The 23,848-nt window shown below is 41.3% G+C and overlaps 1 protein-coding gene across 5 annotated transcripts in view; it reads right to left on the bottom strand.

The window, feature by feature from the left end:
- Positions 1-994: 994 nt before the first annotated feature.
- The window catches only part of LOC120545370 (ceramide transfer protein-like), a 31,037-nt gene continuing 8,183 nt past the window's right edge, over positions 995-23,848 (bottom strand). For 2 of the 5 annotated variants that reach the window (XM_039779616.1, XM_039779617.1), the window contains exons 3-19: positions 18,211-18,327; positions 17,984-18,049; positions 13,637-13,744; positions 13,291-13,429; positions 11,924-12,010; positions 11,017-11,174; positions 10,705-10,797; positions 10,525-10,611; positions 9,675-9,767; positions 9,419-9,490; positions 8,090-8,185; positions 7,384-7,516; positions 7,208-7,278; positions 5,797-5,925; positions 5,530-5,659; positions 4,356-4,484; positions 995-3,533 (exon numbers count right to left, since the gene is read on the bottom strand). In XM_039779616.1, the coding sequence (XP_039635550.1) occupies positions 4,357-4,484; positions 5,530-5,659; positions 5,797-5,925; positions 7,208-7,278; positions 7,384-7,516; positions 8,090-8,185; positions 9,419-9,490; positions 9,675-9,767; positions 10,525-10,611; positions 10,705-10,797; positions 11,017-11,174; positions 11,924-12,010; positions 13,291-13,429; positions 13,637-13,744; positions 17,984-18,049; positions 18,211-18,327 (1,707 nt within the window). In that variant the 3' untranslated portion in view covers positions 995-3,533; position 4,356. The remainder of the gene's footprint in view (positions 3,534-4,355; positions 4,485-5,529; positions 5,660-5,796; positions 5,926-7,207; positions 7,279-7,383; positions 7,517-8,089; positions 8,186-9,418; positions 9,491-9,674; positions 9,768-10,524; positions 10,612-10,704; positions 10,798-11,016; positions 11,175-11,923; positions 12,011-13,290; positions 13,430-13,636; positions 13,745-17,983; positions 18,050-18,210; positions 18,328-23,848) is intronic. The other 3 variants (XM_039779618.1, XM_039779619.1, XM_039779620.1) reach the window with 3 other exon arrangements.

The raw sequence follows: 23,848 nt of genomic DNA, 5'->3' as shown, positions 1-23,848 counted from the left end.
ACGCCCTCATACTCTGCTTTTGACTGGCTAGTAGTCCTTACCTAGGTACTGTCAGGGCTCGCCCTCATACTCTGCTTCTGACTGGCTAGTAGTCCTTACCTAGCTACTCGGCCGGCAGGCCTCATACTCTGCTTCTGACTGGCTAGTAGTCCACTAGCTACTGTCAGGGCACGCCCTCATACTCTGCTTCTGACTGGCTAGTAGTCCTTACCTAGCTACTGTCAGGGCACGCCCTCATACTCTGCTTCTGACTGGCTAGTAGTCCTTACCTAGCTACTGTCAGGGCACCCCTCATACTCTGCTTCTGACTGGCTAGTAGTCCTTACCTAGCTACTGTCAGGGCACGCCCTCCTCATACTCTGCTTCTGACTGGCTAGTAGTCCTTACCTAGCTACTGTCAGGGCACCCTCATACTCTGCTTCTGACTGGCTAGTAGTCCTTACCTAGCTACTGTCAGGGCACACCCTCATACTCTGCTTCTGACTGGCTAGTAGTCCTTACCTAGCTACTGTCAGGGCACGCCCTCATACTCTGCTTCTGACTGGCTAGTAGTCCTTACCTAGCTACTGTCAGGGCATGCCCTCATACTCTGCTTCTGACTGGCTAGTAGTCCTTACCTAGGTACTGTCAAGGCACGCCCTCATACTCTGCTTCTGACTGGCTAGTAGTCCTTACCTAGCTGTCAGGGCACGCCCTCATACTCTGCTTCTGTCTGGCTAGTAGTCCTTACCTAGCTACTGTCAGGGCACGCCCTCATACTCTGCATCTGACTGGCTAGTAGTCCTTACCTAGGTACCGTCAGGGCACGCCCTCATACTCTGCTTCTGTCTGGCTAGTAGTCCTTACCTAGGTACTGTCAGGGCACGCCCTCATACTCTGCTTCTGACTGGCTAGTAGTCCTTACCTAGGTACCGTCAGGGCACGCCCTCATACTCTGCTTCTGACCACAAGTCCTCTACTCTAAAGATGTTGAATGATATGAAACGGTACACACTTCCTGTCTCCTAAAGCGGTTAAACTTTATTTCACTTTTTAAAACGGCAGCAGAAGTGTGACACCGTCACAGTACATTTGTAAGTTGATCCCACAGCATTAGTATGAACAAACTATTTACAAAAAAAGAAGTTTTCTAATTACATTCGGCTACTTGAATTAGAATTAGCAAACGTCTGCTTTAGGTGGAAGAGCTTCAGCCTGGTTTGTTTTCCACTCGGCTGAGAGGCCGTGTATCATCTGGCTTCATTCTCACCCACGTCATTCTGCTCGGAGCTCAAATATCAAAGGCTCAGGAGCGGAGGAAAACAACTACACATTTATCACATGACCCGGAAAAAAAACCTAAACATTTTTGTGCTGTCCACAGGTGGAACTAGTACTAGAAATGTATTCAGGTACTTTCGACAGTATTATTAGGGTAATGAAAACCAAATTGTATTATGTCCTCTTAAAAAAAATGTTTTGTGATGGTTCCATTTCAGCCAGTCAACTGCAAAACCGCAAAGTCCAGAGTTACAGCTTTAACAACTAACTTTACATGTAACAGGATGAGCAAATAAAACATCTAATTAAGAAAAGTACTTAAGAATAGATGCTTACTATACTCAGGACTTTGCAGCTCTGCGCTGACATTTTTAGACTGAAGATACATGATACAAAGACCAAACTTGACTGTATTAACAGAATGGTTTCCATACTCTTAACTGCCAGTAGGCTACATGTCACAGAAATGATGGCGATGCCTGTACTGAAATGAAATTGAAATGTATCTTAAGTCTTAATAATACTAGAACCTGTAAAAAGATTCTGATAGCCCTCTGGGGGAAATCCCAAATTAAGTGTTGTTCATTCAGTATTGTGGGACATGTTTCAAATCGACTCCTAGAGGAGATAATAAGGGGAACTCAGCCATGAGGCACTTCACTAGTGATTTCATAGGTGCACTAACCGCACCCTTTATATCGGAAACTAGATCTTCCTCTTACACTAAAGCTGCCTACACCCGATAGGCGGCAAAACTGCCTTCGAAAGCGCAACCGATAAGGTAACAGCATGTCGTTACCTAGCAACGGGAAACTGCTTTCTTGCCGGCCTCGATGACGCCATACCTAGCGGTGCGCAGAGAGCAAATGGCGCATCGTAATGTGTGTAGGCGGCTTCAGGCGTTCTCTCACTTTCAGAGAAATGTAAGCGACACTATTTGAAATTCATTAAACATTCAAAATATGTACTATGACACCACAATAGTTTTTTTTGTTTTTTTTACAATGACAATTAGAAAGCCAAGCAAACATTGTGCGTGAACTCTGTTTTGTACATTAAATATAGGAAAAAGTCCTCTCGGCTCGCCGCTCCGTCAGCACCAACGGGAGGTGTTTTCATGGGAGGGGGCGGAGTCAAAGAGGTCAAGTCTTACATCATAGGGGTCATGGGTCGATGACAGCCCTCTGGACTTAATCAATCAGTGAGATTTCACTGGCAAAAAGTTAGCAGCTTAAAAAAAGAAAGCTGGGAAATTGCTAAACCAACACACAAAATAGGAACTATAAATGGCAAGAAAAAAATATTTCAGTCTATTAGCAAATATCTGTTTCTTTTTTTTACAAAGCTCTTATAGAACATACATACATTTATATATTAAGATATCTGTAGGAAAAGCGACGTGACAAGTCAGTCGTCTACACGAGCATGGAAGATGGCGTCGGCTGTGTTCGGAGTTTTCATGGGGGCTCGACCTGGGCGAATGCTGGGTCCATTCATCTCAGGAAACTCCAAATAATCTCTTATATTATATAGATGTAGCACTTTTGGGACTTGATTCTGTTTCATGTATTGTAACTGAATGTTGTGTTGTCATTCATTCTCTATTTCACTATGGTTTTGGGTATGAGGTCACTTCCTGTCTTTGTCCTATATATATTTCCTGTTTGTATCTCACTGGTATCTTCCCCCTGAGGAAGGCCTGTGTAGCACAAACATATTGGTGTGTATTTAAAAAACAAAAAAATCTTTCTGCAATGCATTAGCTGCATCAATAAAAGGCTTTTTAACTTTTTCTCAGACAAGGGTGCCTTGGTTTTGGCGCTGTTCTGATCACACCTTGCATTAAAGAAGAATAAAAAAAGCGCTGCTTTGTTACCGTCTTCTCAAAATGATCTCTATTGAATATAAACAATTTAGCATTTTATCAATCAAATCACAATGAAGGGGAAACAAGTAGTAATTCCACTAGAAATGATTATGATAAGTTGTGAAGTCAGCGCCGTGTTTTCAATTATCTCGAGAATATCTTTCACATGAATGTCTTTCAGGGGTTAAAGGGATGTCTGGCAGATGTTTGAATGCAGCCACCAGAGGGCGCCGTTGTGGCACTTCCTCCCCTACTAGAACTAACTTCTAGCTGAGAACTGGGAGCGGGGGGGGGGGAGAGAAACCACGTGGAGGAACTTGTCTGGTCACGGCAGCAGAGCAGCAGTCAGTCTGAAGACGCTGGGTCCTCGAAGCCTCGTGTGCAGTTGTGTCCTCGTGTCTCCGCACTGGAGAGATGGAGACGCTTCAGGTTATCATTTTTTGCAAGGTATGCATGGAGTAATGATTCAGAAGCAGGGTTCAAAATTAGAACTAGCCACCAGCCAAATGCTGGGAAAATATGCAGTGTTTCCCCTGGGGGGGATGAGGGGGGGTTGTGAATTGAACTTTTAAGGCGAGGAACGAGAAGCGAATTGCCTGAATGTGTGTAAACAGATTGATCTCGCGCATCCGTGTTTTTGTGTCGGGAGAAGTCGGGAGAAGAGCAAAAACATCTTTTCCTCTGAGAAAAGCCTCCAGTGCCGTTTTTTTGTTGTTGCTCTTCTTTCAATGAAGGAATACTTTCTAATTTGGATAATACTTTCTAATTTGGATAAAACTTGCGCGATCGCTACGCTCATCTCATCCGTGGAAGCCACCGCGTCGTTTAGACTGAACAGTCGCTTCTTGTTGCGTCACACCTAAACCCGCCTCAAAACCAACGCTGATTGGTCGGTCGTTTTGGCGAACGGCTCCAAATTTTCTCTATCTCAAGATGCCAGACTGACCTGCGAGTGGAAAACTGGAGCTCGCGAGATCAGGACGGTCTCACGAGGCTAGTGTGTGTGTTGAATGTATAGAATAATTCTATAATTGTGTAATTCTTTCACGGGGGGGACACTGATATGCAAGTGGCTGGTAGCTTTGCTTCACTTGCCAGCAAAAAAAACCCCCCAAAAAACTATTATCTATTGAGTGGCTGATAACATTTGAACAAAAAGTAGATTTTGAACCCTGTTCAGAAGTGACCGGTGAATACATCAAACGGGATAAGCGAGCTCCTGCGTCACCTTAGAATAAGATGGGTTTGCCAGCAGTTTTGTCCTGGACGTAGGAGGTGAAGCGCTTGAGGAACTTTGGGTACTCCCTCTTCGCCACGGCCCTGAGCACGGAGGCCGGAGCCCAGCCCCCGGGATTCACTGCACACACACACACACACACAGGAGACACACAACTTTACTCAGCAACAAGGTTTGAACTGACGAGCACATCCCAATCAGTCAAAATGGTTTCCTATAGTTTTTCCCCTCATAGATACACAGTATAGACATAGCTCGTGAGATGCGTCTCTGCCGCGGCCATCTTGGAACGGACATTGGACCCGTTCTGATCATGCAGACAGACCTTTGTGCCGCTTTTGGATGCTCATGCGAAAGAAATGCCAAACTAAGCAACATGGAATAACAATTCACATATTTAATCTCACAAGACGTTAATCCTTCTCTTAAGTAACATAAAGTTAAGTGACTGTCCTGATACTGAATTAAGCTAATGCTAGCTTGTTTAGGTATTTAGAAATGTATCAGTAAGATGTTTTAAATGTTTGTCATTTTCCATTGTTTTTTAACCAAGCGTCATAAATAACAAGTCTGTCATTTGGAGCAAAGCAAATCGGTTGGAAATTCAGCGAGAAATGAGGATTTTAATTGTGGCTAGCCTCTCTATATATCTAACGTTATCCTTGCACTGCTATAGTTTTTATATTACTATGTCTACGTTATTCTCTTATATTGTCTATATTTAATGCTGGTCTCTAGACTTTATGGACTTATTTTCACTACCACCATGACACACACACACTCATAGAGCACCTTACCATAGAGCACCTTACCTGCCCTGTCACTGCAAGTGTCTCATGCTTATACATCCCTTGGTACATTCAAGTGGATTTTTTATTTAGTATCTTTTCTTTTATTGTCCATATTATTCTATGTGGATTTGTTATTTTATCATCCTGTTTATGTTGTGTGTGATGTCTTTAAGCTACTGGCACCTTGAATTTCCCCTTGGGGATCAATAAAGTATCTATCTATATATCCATAGTTTGTCCTTACAATGTCAATATCAAATACTATCAATAAAAAAAATATGTAAGACTTTTTGTAACTCTAAGACTCTCATATGCCCTTTTTTCAGATAGCCTGAGTTCATCAACTGAAGCCAGAAGAACAGACCGATACACACCATTGGCGACGTAGGTGATTTTACACAGGATGTTGTCTCTGCTGATCTCTTTATCTCCCTCTGGTGGGCTGACCAGGGTCTGACAGATCATGCCGATGTTGATTTTGGCACGGACACACTTGTTGGATGGCTGTGGGACGACAGGACGGGGAATTAAGAAAAAGAGCAGCAGCAGCAGCAGCAGCAGGATTCTCATTCAGAATCTCAACAGATTCCTCGCACGGCGTCTGAAACCTCGACTGGATCTGAAAGGACTCGATGGCTCACCTGTGCGTCGTCGTGATCCACGGAGAAGTTGCAGACCAGCCAGGTGTCCGGGTCGTTCTCGTTGTTGGCCAGGATCTTTCTCATGGCGGACAGGTACAGCACGTCTCTCTGAGATGCAGGCCACACCCGCTGCAGCACACATGATTTATCATTTGTTATCATTTTACATTCAACAGATCATATACCAGAGTTTCTGCACGTTTCATTTAGTCACATTTAAGACTTTTTAAGACCATTATGAATGAAATTTAAGACCTTTGTCACAACATCAACTGAGCCCTAAATAAAAAAATGTTAAGCCAAGTATCGCTGAAATTGCACTTCACCATAGCTGAAGAATAAAATCTGTTTTACGTCTGCGGTACAATCTGAAAGAGACTTGCGCAAATCACACGAAAGCTGATTGGCTGCAATATAAGTTGCATGTTGGTCTCATCTGTCGTCGTAAAACAGCAAAATTATATTTGGACTAGCGGAAAAAGAAACTAGAACACCACGGGATAATAAAATGGACGTAGGAAAATTAAGAATTGTGAAATTATTTAAGGCAAGGCAGCTTTATATTGTGTTTCCTCTATGTTGATTTGACCGTGGCGGCCCCCCATGGCAACATTTCTGCCCCCCCATGGTATCAGAAATAGGGCTGCATTGTTAGAGTGCATGTCGGAGAATAGCGCGGTCACTCGGCAGAAAAAGGGGAGGGTGTTCGGACCTGCCCCCACTGCTAAAAAAAATCCTAAAGGAAACACTGATTGTATAGCACATTTCAGCAACAGGGCAATTCAAAGAGCTTTACATAAAACATTAAAGAGCAATTAAAAAGGACAAAAAAATTCAAAACACATAAAATAAGAGAATAAAAGTTACAGTGCAGTATAAGAAATGAACAGTTATTTAAAGAAAGGCAACATCAAAAACAAAGGTCTTCAGCCTTGATTTAAAAGAGCTGAGCGTTGCGGCAGACCTGCAGTTTTCTGGGAGTTTGTTCCAGATATGTGGAGCATAAAAACAGAACGCTGCTTCCCCCTGTTTAGTTCTGACTCTGGGGACAACAAGTAGACCTGTCCCAGACGACCTGAGAGGTCTGGGTGGGTCACAGTGCAGCAGCAGATCAGAAATGTATTTCGGCCCTAAACCGTTTAGTGATTTATAAACCAGCAAAAGCATTTTGAAATCAATTCTTTGAGGCACTGGAAGCCAGTGTAGAGACTTCAGTACTGGAGTGATGTGATCCATTTAAGACCTAGACAATACCAATACTTGAGCTAATTTAAGACTTTTTAAGGCCTGCACTTTTGAAATGTTGGACTTTTTAAGACTTTTTAAAACCCAGCGGAACCCCTGATATACGACAACAAACGGCTCCGTTCCACCGTGGTGGTTATTTGGTTTGGGATCTTCTAGCTCTTACCTTGTGCGTTTGATAAACGATGGCTGCGTTGTCCGACAGCGTCTCAACAACATTGAAGCTTTCAATAGTGGCTAAAAGAGGCAGAGAACATGGGAGCATTAAAACGTTTCATAGTCAGATCATCAATCGTAAGAACTAGATTTACACTAGCGTTGTTTCAGCGTTGGAAGACCTACTCTCCCAGTCGTTGCGGTAGGTCGTGTCCCAGAAGTAGTGGCAGATCTCGTGACCGGTCACGCCCTTTACTGAATGGGTGGCCTTCAGTGGGTCCAAAACAATCCCATTTTCTTCCACCTCTCTCCTGTACACCTGCACACACACACACGGCAAATTGAAGGTGAAGTGAAATCTAGGGCTGCAACTAACTGTCATTTTAATTGTTGATATCCTTCGATTATTTTCTAGGTCCGTAAAATGTCAAATGGCGAAAAATGCTGCGATTCCCAAAGCCCAAGACGACGTCCTCAAAAGTCTTTTTTTTTTGTCCACAACTCAAAGATATTCAGTTTACTGTCACATAGGAGTGAAGAAACTAGAAAATATTCACATTTAAGATGCTGGAATCAGAGTATTTCTCAAATTGATTATTCGATTATCAAAATAGCTGCCGATTAATGTAATAGTTGACAACTAATCGATTAATCTTTGCAGCTCTAGTGAAATCATTTTATAATCATGGTTAATGTGTGTACATGTCGTAGGCTTTGATTTGGGTTTAATAAAACACTGTGGTTCAACAGTAAATTCCAGATACATGTTACTTTAAGGACTAATTAAATTTACCTGAAACTTAAATTATTATTTTATTTTTTTCCTAATTTAGTGTATGACTCAGCGAAAGTTTTACATGTAGAGAAATCTGAATTAAAAACCTCCTCGTACCTTCATTTCTCCCTCCTCTACAACCAGCTGCCAGTTGGCGTCTCCGCCGACATCCTGCAGGGAGTAGGTCATGTGATTCTGCACCATCTCCTCCACCTGTAACACAGGAAACGCGATGCGAGGTCGGTTAATGACAACTTGAAAAGGCCCTCAGGTATCAGCATGGCATAAACACCGCCTTCGCACTGGCACTTGAAATCAGCTCCGTAATACGCAATGCGCCCCCCAGTGGATGTCGTACTACACCGTTGAAAGCGCCGGGAAGCGAGTAGAAAAAAAAATGGCGGAGAGACTAGAACGACTCATTCTGTCAGTGTCTGAATGTCCAATTCTCTCTGACCTCTCATCTGAGGGCTATAGAGATATAAACAGAAAGGCTGCTGAGTGGAGAAAAGTTGGCCAGGATGTTGATATGTCAGGTCAGTTAAAGGTCCCATGGCATGAAAATGTCACTTTATGAGGTTTTTTTAACATTAATATGCGTTCCCCCAGCCTGCCTATGGTCCCCCAGTGGCTAGAAATGGTGATAGGTGTAAACTGAGCCCTGGGTATCCTGCTCTGCCTTTGAGAAAATGAAAGCTCAGATGGGCCAATCAGGAATCTTCTCCTTATGAGGTCATAAGGAGCAAGGTTACCTCCCCTTTCTCTGCTTTGCCCATCCAGAGAATTTGGCCCACCCATGAGAGAGAGACATCATGGCTTTCAAACGAGCAAGGTTTATATTCAAACTCTTATGTTACACAACAGACCTGGTAGGAGGGCTGGGCAATAATTGAATGTGATAATTTATCCCCTTTAAATGGAATCATATTGTGATCAAATCATATATCGAGATAAACAATTTTGTATTTTACGAATTACAGATGTTTTAACATTGCACTGCTTTTGTGCATGCATGTAAACAGTCAGTATGTAGCTGGGGGAAAAAATCTCTTTTTCTCTCTATATTTTCACTTGAAACTGTTTAACACATTATTGATGATTATCTAAAATCTCTTTGTAAAATATTTAGTGAAAGCACCGATTGTCAACTCTACAATATCGTCGCAATATCGATGTATTTGGTCAAGAATACGTTGAGATTTGATTTTCTCCATATCGCCCAGCCCTACCTGGTAGCACAATGTCTCTAAACAGTACCAGTTGTTATTTCACACAGATATAAAGGGGAGCTCATGCTTCATGCTGCTACGGTGAGTTCCTGTGTGTTCATGAGTCTGATGATTATAGCAGTTACTGGGGATTCAACAGTCATGCAAACATGGTGTTTAGTGTAGACGGGGGAAACACAGAGGAAGGGGGACTGGCTGAGCCTGGACAGTGAGTTACCTCTGCGCTGAATCTGTGGACGTCCCGAGGAGGGGCCCTGACTATCACAACAGGGGAGGACTGACTATGAGGCTACAGGGACGAATAGAGGGGATGATGGAGAGACAAAAATGGGGGAGAGGAAGAGACAACGTTACACAAAAGGATAAGATGTAAAATTGAAAGAAAATGAGAAAAATAAGGACCGTGAAGAAGTGGAGGAGGGACAGGTGGACTGATGAAAGTAGCTTGTAGGTTGTGTACAGGGCTGGACTACCTTGTCAGCGAATCTGTGCGTGCCGGTGCTGGAATATACGTCTCCGGGAGGGACTGGGCTGGATCTCTGTATCCTTGTTTTGTCAGTGTGAGACTGGACACAAACAAATCACATTTTGAAATTAAAAAACGTGTCCAGAAATAATTATTTCACTGTTTTTTTTTTTTATTTTAGGGATGTCAAAATGAACGCGATAATAATAATGAGTGAAGGCACACTCCTATCAACGCACAATTTTTTTTGACGCGCGATTAACGCACGCACGTTGTTTGAAGAAACAACTCGCACATCCAAAAATTCTTCTGTGCAGGTGCGTTATAAACTTGGAGCAAAGGAAAAAAATCGCACACTCTGCTCTTGCTATAGCATCACCGTTTATTTACAAAAAACTCCCTCTGGACCTTCACCTCTCTTTCTTTAATTGATTTCGAACAAAAAATAATAAAATAAAATATAAAAAAAACACTAAGTGCGTAGCAACACACCAAAGAGAAAAAAAAAATATCTTATAGAGTGTTACCAATAATATTTTCAAACTGTCTGAAAAGGAGCGGGATGAAGCCGAAGCTTGTTATATTTCCCATCAAGAGCATTCATGTTGATAAAAGCATTAAAAACGTGAAAGACATCCCTTTTAAAGTACATTCAGGACAGATAAAAAAAATGGGAGATTAATTTGTGATCAATTGCGAGTTCACCAAGGACAATTATGCGATTAATTGCGATTAAATATTTGAATGGATTGACGGCCTATCTATTTTTTAAATATACTACTACCTTCAAAGTATCTCATTGCTTTTATCTAACCTCACCTTAGTGGTAAAAACACTGCATCTGATCTTTTGCTTACCTGTTCTTCTATTTTGTCGTGTCTGTCGAGAGCGGCTTCAACGGCATCGAAAAACTCATCCTCATTGATGAGGCTGTTTGGACCCTCCTGCCAATAAAAAAGGGGAGAGGGAACGTCACTTCAAAAGTTCTATCACAACACAAACTTAATGCTGCATTAAGGATGACGTTTATACTTCACCTCGTAATCTGGCCCTCCAAAGTGAGACTTTTTCTTCAACTCATTGAGGGCTGATTTATAGCCATCCTCTATTCTTCGCCGCTTCTCCATCTCCTACACGAACAAAAATACAGAATCATTAAACAGATCCTACAATAACTTTCTCTCCTGCATCTTTTTTGTTGTTGTTGGTGGTGTTGCAGATGACTCCTTCTCTACTTGAGATAAATGAAGAAAAACAATCACTATTGTCTGACAAAAACTAAAAGTAACACGGGCTTTCTTCCAGGTAAGTAGATGAAACATGGCTAATTAGATCCAAATGTTACAAACCTTATCGACCCTCTTTTGCCAGCTGTCTTCTCTCTTCACCATGAGGTCGATGCAGTGGGACAGAGTGGCCAGGATCCCCGCCGTGGTAGCCTTGAATGTGATGGCCTCACCCTTAAAGTCTATGCCATTGATTCCCTTGGGGCTCAAGGACTGGAACACTGCACAAAAGAGGAGCATGGGACTAAAACAAATGCTAGTTGTAACAAACACCATATCTGTATGCAGTGTTGGGTAAGTTCCTAACCTAATATTGTCTTATTATTTTCATTTCAATTAAGACCATTCCTTACAAACTTAAGAAAATATATTAAATATAGATGAACACATCACTTAAAAAAAAAAGAAAAAGGTGCTAAAAGTACATTTTCTCATTCCTTGTTCGGCCAAAGTTAGAACAAGTAACGGTTATTTCAATTGAGACATTTTTGTGTTTTTATCTGTGCTGTCTAGAGATGCAAAGATTAATTGATTAGTTGTCAACTACTACATTTATTGTGGACTATTTCGATAATTGATTAATCTGTTCGAGTGATTCTCTTGTCACACAAAGTAGAAATTCTCTACTTCCAGATGGTTAAATGTGAATATTTTCTAGTTTCTTCTCTCCTCTGTGACTGCAAACTGAATATCTTTTGAGTTGTGGACAAAAATAGACATTTGAGGACGTGGTCTTGGGCTTCTGGGGAACATTGATCCACATTTTCTGACATTTTAGAGACGGAACAACGAATCGGTTATTCGAGAAAATTATCCGACAGATTAATCGACAATGAAAGTAATCGTCGGTTGCAGCCCTAGTGCTGTCTTAATAAACAATATCTAATGCTGTTTTTCCACACTTTAAGCTTAATAGTCAATACATATTTAGGGTTGAAATAGAAAAATACTTGAAGTCTGCATCACTCACATTTTTCTTTGCTGCCATTGTTGTTATTGTGCAGAAAGTCTCCATCTGTCCGGGTGTTGGGGAAGTCATCTTCATCATCCTCCACGACTGGAAAAAGAGAAATTAAGTTTCAGAGAGGAGAGGCAGAGACAAGGTAGCTGCCGTTTCTCGCTGGAAACCTACTGAGAGCCAACCAGCGTTCCAGGGCAGGGTGGCGCCCTGTGGCCCATTCACAACTGAAAATACAGCACAGTGCACCATCAGACTGACAGAAATCTGCTGTGCTGGAGAATACGACAATGGTCTGGTTTCATCTTTAAAATGGAGAGGGAGAGAGAGAGAGAGAGCAAGCGGAGAGAGGGAGGTGAGGAGAACAAAAGCAGGGCTTCATTCAATGTGGTCATCCACAGGCGCCCAGTGCAGGCTGCCATGAGCAAATGTTCAGCCAGCCGAGATGGGGTTAGGGTGAGGGGGCTTGTAGAATAACTGCTGCCTGAGTCACAACACACAGACCAGTGTATACATGATTCAGTGCAAGTTCCTTCTGCACACACTTTGTTTTTACAATCTATACATGGAATATGCAAGCCAAAGATTTTCTTTGCCATACCAATGTCTTGCAACAAACAAGTTAGCCTTATCTTTTGTAATCAATTTTCTTTTTTGGTTCCCAGAAGTCACCTTTTTTACTTAAATTCAAATTCTTTTATCAGCTTTGTGTCACATTGTACCATTCCAATATTTCCGCACATTGCTAGACCTAATGCAACAGCTATGTGATGAACTAAACTAGGCTTCAACAAACTAATTATTTTTTTAAATCTATTTATCTATTGGTTAATAATAATTCTTTTGTCTGTAAAATGCTTAAAAGTAGTAACAAATTATTATAATTTCTTGCATGTGCCATCTTCAAATAGTTTTACTGAATCTTAATAATTAAATCTTCACAGTTTGTAATTTTAGCTTAAAAAACTGAAGAGTGGAGCACTTATCCAAAATCGCTTATTCATTTTCAATCAATCAACTAATCAATTAGTCGACTAATCAATTAGTTGGCAAATCGTTTCAGCTCCCAAATAAAACTGGAATGATATTGGAAAGGTGCAGGAAAGTGGTATTTTCACTATAAAATAATCTTCACTTCTCATCTAAAAGCACAAAAATCATAATCCCCTACAGAGTAACAAAATAATCGGTTAATTTTTTTGTTTATTTGCTTTTCTTTCCTCGAGACCGCAGAGGGTGGGGGGCGGGAGAGGGTTGTTGTTCTTCAATTCAATTGTGTTTATCTGTTCTGTATGTTCAAAAATATAAAAAACAATACAAATTTGATCTTAAAAAAAAATACAGTGGTTAAAAGAAGTGTAGGTGCCTGTGGGTCTTACTTTTATCCCTCTGCAGCTCATCCTTAGACACGGCGTCTGAACAGCTGTCAAAGTATTTCTGAAGCGTGTCCACCTGCCTGCACAAGATATCTCTGAAGGTCTCCATCTCTGCCAGCTTCTCTTTCAGGCTGTGACCCTTCTAAAATAAAAACAATAAAGCATCAGAGTTGTTAGGCCTTTGTTTATATTTCTACGAACCACAAATCAACCATTCCAGTACATGTGGAAAAAATTAACAGCGTGTGTGTGTTTGCCTACAAATAACAGACAATTCCTCGTGTTTGCAGATACAAAATGGAAGCCAATGACTTCCGCAGCCAGAGTAAACATTACCCAGAAAACTGACCTTGAAGGAGGATGTGGAGGTGGCAGAGAAGCCGCTGGTGGCTGATGCGAGAGACAGCATGGAGCCGTGTCTCCGCAGACTGGACTCAGAGCCATATCCAGAGTCAGCCTATATGGGGGGGGACAGACACGGAGACAAGTTAGTAATCTCGTCACAAAGCAGCCTAACTCAATAACGATATATCGATCTGAATCGATATATCGATTCAATCCTCAACGGTCCAATATCAATCGATACAAAGTGAAAATATTGATTCATATCGTCATCTTTAAGCTGCGCCTTGATTTTGAAATTCCCACTTTATATTTATTATTTTCCTTAAAAAGCATAGTTTGTTTTTAATTTAAATGTCTGGAAGAGCTTAGTAAGTAAATTGTCAAATTATATTTTTGTTGCTTATTGTAAACATATAATATAAATGCTTGTGTTAATGGGCTTATGTATTGTCTCGTATCAGGCTCGGGCCCCTGAATTGAATCAAAATTGTATATGTATATGGCAGACTTTGTGATATCAGTAAATATCGTATCGTTGTCCAGAGAATCAATATAATATCATACCATGATAAAATGTGTGATTCACGCCCATTTAACATACGTCATAGTTATTCAAGTCAACAGGGACTTCTAGAGGAAACCCAGTGACCCAAAACCAAAGCTTAACCACCACTAATCCTTGACTGAAACTGAGCTAAGTAATCTCTGTTCTAGCTGTCCATCTGATCTGAAGTGTTCCATCTATTCTCATCGTGTCCCATTTGTTCTGGTCGTTTAAACATCACACCAATGTTGAATTCAAACATTAACAATGCTGTTCTCTTCCGTTAAAGTACAACAGCCGGTTACACTTTACTTGAAGTTATCTACATAAGAGTTACATGACACTGTCATGAACGTGTCATAAACATAAACAAGTCATAAACGTTCATGACATAACGCTTCTTTTATTAAGTGTCATTCGGTTTTTGTCATGACAAGTTATGGTTAGGGTTCATGTATTGATGACAGTGTCATGTCACTCTTATGTAGATACCTTCAAGTAACGTGTTACCCAACATTGTAACGTTGTAGATCCCGAATGACCTATGTTTCTATTTTAAGTCACTTTTGTGTTACATCCAAATATGTACACAAGGTTGAAATCCTATTAGAAACTACAAAAATAGCTTTCCAGAAAGCCTTACTAGTATCCTGAATGTTGCAATGAACCGTTTAAACAGGATATAGTTAGGGACCTCAACAGAAGCACAGCATAACACAGATTCGGTGACCATGGCAACACAACTGAAACATCAACTGACTTCCTGGAAACCTGACTGGTTCCCCCCTCCCCTCTTACATAACATGCTGGCCCTAAGAAAAGATGGCCGGTGACAGCAGAGAGGCGGGACAGAGAGTTCAACGGCACAGCGAGATACTGGCAGAAAGGAGAAATGGAGATGTGTTTCCCTTTAAGAGACACTTCCAATTACAACCACCAGGGGGCATGAAATGTCAACGCACGTGACTGGCAGTTGTAAGAGGTTGGGGTTACTGTCGGCCAACGGCCAGAAGTAACTCCGTCTGTATTCACATAAGATTTCAGTCAGTGCTGTTTGCCCTTTAGCCGATATACTGTCGCCCTGCTGACTTCATCAGCACATCTTAACTGTTTGCATGAGGGCTGTTTAACCATTAGTTTGATAAGAACATTAAGATTAAGATTCTTTGTTTAAAATATGTACAGTATTCAACTGTTATTATGTAACTATGGGTGTGATATGTGACGTGTGTCAAGCTTTATGATTGTATTGAGTTTTTGTAAATGATTTAATTACTAAGGGGTAGGATGAAATCGGTTTGAACTTCAACCTATTTCTTTTCGTGCATGTAAATTAAGGAAATGGGCTAAAGAAATGAATTATGTTATCCCTTTCTCTTTTTTTTAACCCTTTTTTCGGTTTTGTTCGATGTGTTTTCAACAGCTGCTGTTGTCTTTTTTTTATATTGAATGTTACATGCTCAAAATGAATAAATGAATGCAACGCAAAAGAAAGAAAGACAAGCAAGCAGAGGTTTTTGTTGCAGCTACATCTTTCGATAAAATCAGTAAAGAGTAAAAAGTAACATTTATCAGCAGCTGGGTCTCCTGTCAACAATCTCAGCTGTACGTATGGTAATTCTCACACGCATGCACATGTTCTTAAGATGCACGCAGCATTGCAAACACCGAGTAGCTGTAGGAGTGTTTATGTGTCGGGTGATTATAGCTCGAGTGCGCTCCCACTCCTGACTAGTGACATAAAGTCTGGTGCTTATGAAAAGCTGACCCTGAGCAGAAACAGACTTATCCCAAAGCGGTTTCAGTGATAAAAATAAAACAATAGAATTAGCGTAGAAGAAGACCTTACATTACTGGGAATTTATGCCATATGGCTGTCAGTGCACATTGAAAATAAACAACAAGCACAGTTTACTTTAACAGAAAGTATCCTAGAAACAAGTGTTGCTTTTAGATTTCACTCTCTAACTAAAAAGCCTCAACTGTTGGCTGTTTATGTGTTGCGTCTCCTTGGAGACGATGGACTGCTGAGTGCTGGGTTGAAGAATGAAGCAGGGGCTTCTAGGAAGAAGAGTTTTCAGCAGTGACTCATAGTGGGTGGGATGGTGTGTGTGTGTGTGTGTGTGTGTGTGTGTGTGTGTGAGTGTGTGTGTGTGTGTGTGTGCGCGCATGAGTCACGGTGGCTCTACGGTACTGGGATGAGTGAGTGAGGAGGGAACGGGAGGGGATTTCCCAAACTAAGGACTATGACTGAGCATGCATGTGTTTTGGCAGACAGGCTGAAGGTGTGGTGACTGCCTACTCCTCATCTATGTCAGACAGATTTGCAACTATTGCTCCACTCTGGATTATGTCTGCCTTAGATTAAGACTTTCAAACATACACATCGGTATAACAAAACTTTTTTGTTGATGTTGTGCTGTCATTTTTCTCTTTCCTTTATGCCTAGGATGAAAAATAAAATTACCATAAACACTCATGGGATCCTTTACATCAACAATGCAAAACATAATTTACATATTTGATGGTTGGTTGCTGTGTATATACGACCATAAACAGATTGTAGGTGTTCCGGTTGTCTTCAGTCAACAGTAGGGGATTGCAATCTGCTTTTTTGTCCTTCACATTGACTGAATTAAATGGGCACTGCTACTTTTGCTCTCCCTGCAATACAAGGCTTTTCACAAAGCACTTAAAAGGCTGAACTTGCATTTCAGCCCTGTGTAAATTCACATTGTACTGACATCAACTCTTAAATCCCTAGACTCAGTCTATCGCTCCGCCTTGAGATTTATAACCAGTAATGTCTATGTCTATACACATTGTATTTTATATGACAGGGTTGGATGGTCTTCTCCCCAAGAAAGACGCGATACTCACTGGTATCTCTAAGGCTCTTTTTTTTTTTTTTTTGGAAAACTGCCATCTTACCTTACAGATCTACTTTTATCATTCAGAGGGACATTATCAGACTCACTCTGCTGACTGGCTTTTACTTCATGTTCCACGAGCTCGCTCTGACCCTGGAAAAACTGCTTTTATTTTTAATGCACCTGACTCGTGGAACAAAATACAACACGTTCTTAAAATCAACTCACTTGTGCCTTTTTGGACCTTTTAGGAAACAGATTTTGGACCTCCAAACTTCTACTTGTAATTGCTTTACGTAGTTGTATTTCTTTTGCATCCTGGTTGTCCTGATCTGTTTATCACAATAGTCAATAGTTCCAAAGTTCCAGTGTCTTTCTCTGTTCTTATGATGGTGTAGTTGTCTTTGTTTTCTGACTCAATGTCATTGCAAATGAGGGCTGCCCCTCAATGATCTTTCGAGTATAAATTATGATTGAATGAATGATATTTTAGGCAAACAACAAAGCCAGAAAGCCGCGACTATGAGTCCAGGGCTAACGGACTCTCCTCCAGGGCACTTTAACCTAAACTTTTCAGCGTTGTCCCCAGAAAATCTTTAAAAACAGGGTCTGTTGACTGTTTCACACAGCTTTCTCAGTACATCTTTTAACCCTTTTCAGGGTTACCCATGTGTTAAATGTCTGTGTATATAAAGGGATTATCTTAACTCTGAGCCAAATGTTTGTCTAAGGTTAAGATAACTTTTAGCTTAAGCGGGCCTTTTGTTATACGCCTTTACATGAGTCACGCACCAATCGTTAAGCATCTAGGATAAAACTATTTCACACAGTAAGAATATAATGGGCTAAATAAACACAAGTTAACACAAACACTATAGTAGTACGGTGCTAAAGACAAATGAAGCACTCAGTCCTACAGACTTGCCAACAAACGCACCAGTGGTGAGGGGATGAATATTGCTCCCTGGATTCCTCCCTTCTCTCTCCTTCCCTCTCTGATACTCTGATAGAAACACATACACACACACGCATACAATAAACACACATTCACAAATCCAACCTTGTATTAAATGACTCTTATTTGTTGCAAATGTGACAAGGGTTTTGGTTTCTTTTGACGCCAGCAGTCTGTTGTCTGCTGCGTTAGCGTGCTGCGTGACTTACCCTGTGCAGCTCAATGGAGTCGATCCACTGGTGTCTGTGCTCTGGGTCTTGTGCTCTTAAGTACCACACGCTGTCGTTTACGCTTATGTCCAGCCGGCACTCGTCGAACTCGTGAGGCTAAAAAAGGAAGGACACATAACAAAAAGATCAGATTAGACAGCGTTTAGGGATGTAACGATACACTCGACTCCTAATTCAATACGATTCACGATTTTTGAGATCACAACAACATTTTCTCCCACTTTTCAGCTGCAGACAAATGACTGAAACATATACCTTTATAATTGATATAAACTGTGCTAAACAACAGATGTGTTCTCTTATCAAAAGTGCAACTGAAATTGTGTTTAATCTTAAAAAAATAAAAAAGGAAAAAATAATGAGTTTTAAAACACATCCCACTTCAAAATAAATGAATTAATAAATAGAAGGAAAAAAAAACCAGGCTTTTAAAGACTGTGTCGCAATTAATTTTTTAAAATCTCAACTGGTTGTAATCTTATACACATTTATATATCGACTTTTAATAGATTCGCGATGCATCGTTACGTCCCTAGTCAGTGTGTGTTGAAAGTATACCGCTGCTGATCCATTTTAATATCATTATCAAATCCTCTCTCCGACATCTGATAGAAGCAGAGAGAGGGTCAGATACTGATGGATTCTGTGAAATGAGGCCAGTTATAGGAACCCAGCTGGCTTGATATCTGTGATAATGCTGTCACGTTCTTTTCATAGCAAAAGGAAACATAAATCTCTTTCCTGCTCAGGAAGAGCAGAGAGCGAGGCATATGTGAGAGATGGCCATCCATGTAAATTGCTATTAAATTGACACTGAAATAGCAAACAGTTTAACCCTCTCCTGTGCGCTACATGCATGGTGGGCGACAATCTGTTCCTGAGATGGCTTTAACAACTAGAAACACTGGCAATCCACCAGTCACAGGGATGGGAGTAAATATCTATATATCTCACAGAGATAGAAGATGAGGAGTGTACTAGAGGCACAGCAGCCTCCATTTTCAGACACCGTCCTGTAGGAGAAGTGGCAGACAACTGGCCTTTTAAGGCAATTTGCAGGATGGAGCATATTCTTAATAGCCCTCCAATGTGCTGTCAGCGCTGTGAATCTGCTTCGCCGGCATGGCAAGCAACCAGGGACTGTATGTGTGTGTGTGTGTTGGGGGAGGGTGGCGGTGGACGGAATGGTGGTGACAGCAGTCGTATTTACCTGTGTAGTATTTACGAAATGCATCGGGCCTTCTGAAAGGACACCTCCTACAGTGAGTCCCGATGCTAAATCACTTTCAAGGTCTAATCCCAATAAAAGAAGAGGCTGATATATGATTGAGAGTCCGGCTTGTTCGAGCCTGGTTGAGAACGCCGCTTGAGAAAGACAAAGAACTGCAAAACACTGAATGAGCAGGAATGCCGGAGACTGCAGTTCAGACTGTAAGCAAAGGAAAGAAACCGCATCGGAGAAGAGACCTCTGCATTCCTCTGTTGGCCACAAGTCAATAAACACATCTGGGATGTTTTAGTAAATCTGAAATGCGCAATAAATGCAATGATTAATCTGTGGAGGGCCATGAGTCTGCAATGTTGCAAGAACAACTACAGCCGCACATTGCACTGATAAGCACTTTCAGAGAGAAAGAATTAGTGATTGAAATTAACAACTGTAGTGTTTGTTAAATTAATGCATTTATCGATTATTTGGGTTAGCGAATCAATAGGTTATTATAATTTCATTTTATCTAATGGCCCTGCGATGGACTGGCGACCTGTCCAGGGTGTACCCCGCCTTTCGCCCGACGTATGCTGGGATTGGCTCCAGCCCCCCCACGACCCTGTGCGCGGGATAAGTGGTTGACGATGGATGGATGGATGGATGGATTTTATCTAATGATACTTTATGGATTTATCCTGTCTACCAACTCTATTTAACCTATACAAGATTAACGCTGCTTAAAACATTTATTTTCACGTAGACAAGCTCACCCAGTAAGAGCGTTCGCCCCACGTTGGCTGAGTCCTGCAGCGGCATGGGTTCAAATCCGACCTGCTGCCCCCCCCCATCTCTCTCACCCTTTCATGTATATCCACTGTCACTATATAATAAAGGAAAAAGCCCCCAAAACAATTATCTTTAAAAATAAACTACTGCAAGCTTGCATGCTATTATCACCCAGAGAATGCAAGTTCCCTGAGACAGCCGGAGCCCAAAACATTACCGAAGATTGTATTACTTCAGTGAGTTGGCAGAGTATTAAATGGCCCACTATGGTGTCTTTAAAGAGATTTCATTGGAGGAGTGCGACTTGGCTGTGTTGCCCGACACCTGGACGGCAACTGAGGCCAAGACCAGATGCTCCGTGTCAATAATGCACACCATGAGGCTGAACGCTGGAAGCTTGCCAAAGCAGATGCTCATTTCAAAAGTTACCAGCAGCATGGGCACAAGATCAACACCAGCAGCATAGACCGACAAAAAGAGGAAGCACAAGGGAGGAAGGAAACAAATGTGTTGCCTCCTCCCATTTGTTATTAGCAAGTCAAAAAGATCAACAGACAACTTCAACAGCCTCCTTCTCTTCTAAAACACAAAGATTTTTTTCTGCTGAAAAACCCCCCAAAAAGAACAAAAATATTACAAGCAGAAAGGAAAACAAAAGAACTGACCACAAAATAAGTAACTCCTATGACTATACTACACTAAACCCATGTGAAATTACAGAGAGCGCTGGAGCGTTCCACACAATTTGCAAGTGTTTGGTTGGTTAGTGGATGGGATTTTAGTGTCATTTGGTTGCTAGGAAAATGAGAAAATGGATTCCTCTCGATCCCCTCTGGACTACGGGGTCATGGGTATACCGACTGGAAGCCAGGGTTGGGGAATGAAATCCTGCACTGGGTCAGAGAAGGTTACTGGGATCCAAGGCTACAGTAAATAGCAATCCATCACTGGAAGGTCATTTTAGCAGCATTGCACATTACCAGATGACACCAAATGCTGACGTTGATCTCAGCCTGGGCCCTATGTGAAAGGAAAGTGGACAAAAAAAAAAAAAACTGCAGGGTTTGGTTTGTGAGTCTGTCTACTTGTGCATGTGTGTGGTTTATGAATGAACAACTAGAGAAACCACAGGGTGATGGTGTAGAACAACGTGACAACAATGTGAAGAACTGGAGAATTTCTGTTGCCTAGTCAGTGCATGCTGGAATGCCTTCCAACAAGCCAGACAAGCAGGTATAAAGAAATGGATGGATGAGTATTGAAGCGTTTTGCAGCAAAGCACTTTGGATCCCAGGACAAATCCATATTTCGATTATCTTGCCCGGTTAAAAAGGACAAAATCAAATAAGGAATAAATCAAAAAGGAAATACATCTTTGCCATACCTTGAAAGCTTTGGTATAATGTTACTTAATACATTTTTAAAACTATCCAGGACAACAAGTAGACCGTGAAGAAGCCCAGTGTGTGTGTGTGTGTGTGTAACAAAATAACCACAACACAAAAATGAAAGTCTTGCCCGCTAAGATACCAAAGCAGACACACAACTGAGCCGTTTTTGTTAATTCAGGGGATTGTGTGATCATCCTTGTTTATTGTTGATGGCGAGGAGCCCCTGCCAGCAACTATTTCTATGAGCGGTCAAATACCTCCCTTTTTGTGGGGCCCAGCAGTAGCTCAACCCTAAATATATCACACATTCAGATAATCAGTGTCAACGTCTTTGATACTAGGGACTCATCTTTCTGTGTCTTATTTGTTTTGGATAGTTTTAAATTTTATGGTTTTAGAAGGGAGAGCATGATGGAGGGAGAACCGGAAAGGAAGGGGAGAAACTAATATTATCAAATAATTTACAGCTAAAGATATCAAGTTGTTTTTTCCGCCTGTACCGCAGTGTAACAAGTACTATAAATGCCAAAACCGAATGATGAGACCGCTTTATTCTGTCTCTATTTTCTTCAAACGCAAACTTCCAACTCAGCTTCAAAAAGACTGCCCTTCTGTCCTCTCCCTTTCAAACCATTTTGGGCTGGTGTGTACGTGTTTGCAGTCACAGTCTCCAGAACTGAAGGATGGGAGCTCCCTTCAAACAACAACAAAAAAAAGCCTGTGATTTTCAATACCTAAAAAAAAACATAGGTGGGATTGAAACCAATGCAAACACTGAGAAACCCTAGCTACACCAGACCTAACTGGATTTCTTTACTCATTTGTGCAAATTTAAACATCATAATTATGCTCTCTTCAGAGGAGATTCAGACTAATGTAGTATGTTGTTCTTTCATCATTATTACTGAGGCCTGTTGCCAGGAACATCTTTCTGTGGACTTAGGACACCAAAACGGGATCCCTTGTGCAGGAAACACTGACTCACCAAGTGGTCAGAGTGAAAGGCAAGGAACAGGAAGGCTAAAAAAAAAACAAGGTTGATAACGACACGTGTGCGCACACACACACACACACACACACACACACACACACACACACACACACACACACACAAACACACACACACACACACACACACACACACAAAACACACACACACACACACACACACACACACACACACACACACAGACTTGGGCATGTGGTTCTTGACCCTCGTCATGACCCCTTATGTAGAGGAAATCACAAGTCATGAGGAAGTCTCATTTCCTAGTTGAAGAAACTTTGCAATTTCCACCACGCCTGACGTCATTCCCAACGATCTATTCAATCTCCGATTGACCTTAAGTCATTTGCTTTCCATATCCTTTTGTGACAGATATGGAGAGGGAAAAAAAAGCCCAACTGTTGCATCCAGAGCCCCTGCCTTGAAGAACTAAAAACAATCCAGCACTAAGCTACTATACATTTCAGTCTGTGCTACTCACTATTCCAGTGAGAGAGGGAATTACAAGTAGGCCATTGTGCTCTTAATAACTGACCATGAATCTAAAAATGGAAATGCTGGTTAGCAGCCTTTGAAGGAAATGTTGTGAAGAGACACATTGGCACCAACAAACAACCTTACATTCACATGTACCTGCAACTTGGAAGAGCATGACAAGATAGTCCATGTCCATGTCAGCACAAGAGTTAAATGGTTTTCATGTTTGTCATTGAATGTACGGAACACAGGGTGATGAACTATTAGCAACAGTCGATGCAACAACAGTATTTTAAAGTGAGCTAGTTAACATTTCTATTCAATCCAGTCCAGGATAACGTTGACTAACTGGATAACTGGACACCAGATATGCTGGTTGTAAGTTACACTGAATGGTATCTAATTCAGTGTCCTTACGTTTCCGAGTAACGAAGGTGGGTGTGACCACAAAAAGACGGTGCTTGTTGTGACCTACCTTTACTATTGTGTAGACACAATAAAACAAACAGTGTATAATGCAATCTAATCATGCAGCGCTTTAATATATCCTCCCTTTTAGTCAAGACTGTGTCAAACAGATGTTGTCTCAGGTCTGATGAAACTTGAGGCATTAGTTTAAAGTATATTTGATTGCATTTTATTGTAAGTAGAGCTGGGCAATATATTGATATTATATCGATATCGTGATATGAGACTAGATATCGTCTTAGATTTTGGATATCGTAATATTGTAATATGGCATAAGTG

Source organism: Perca fluviatilis, chromosome 17 (genome assembly GCF_010015445.1).
Source record: "Perca fluviatilis chromosome 17, GENO_Pfluv_1.0, whole genome shotgun sequence".
NCBI classification, from domain to species: Eukaryota; Metazoa; Chordata; class Actinopteri; order Perciformes; family Percidae; genus Perca; species Perca fluviatilis.
Note: the sequence above shows the minus strand (reverse complement) of the source record. Positions and strands in the feature narration are given on the sequence as shown.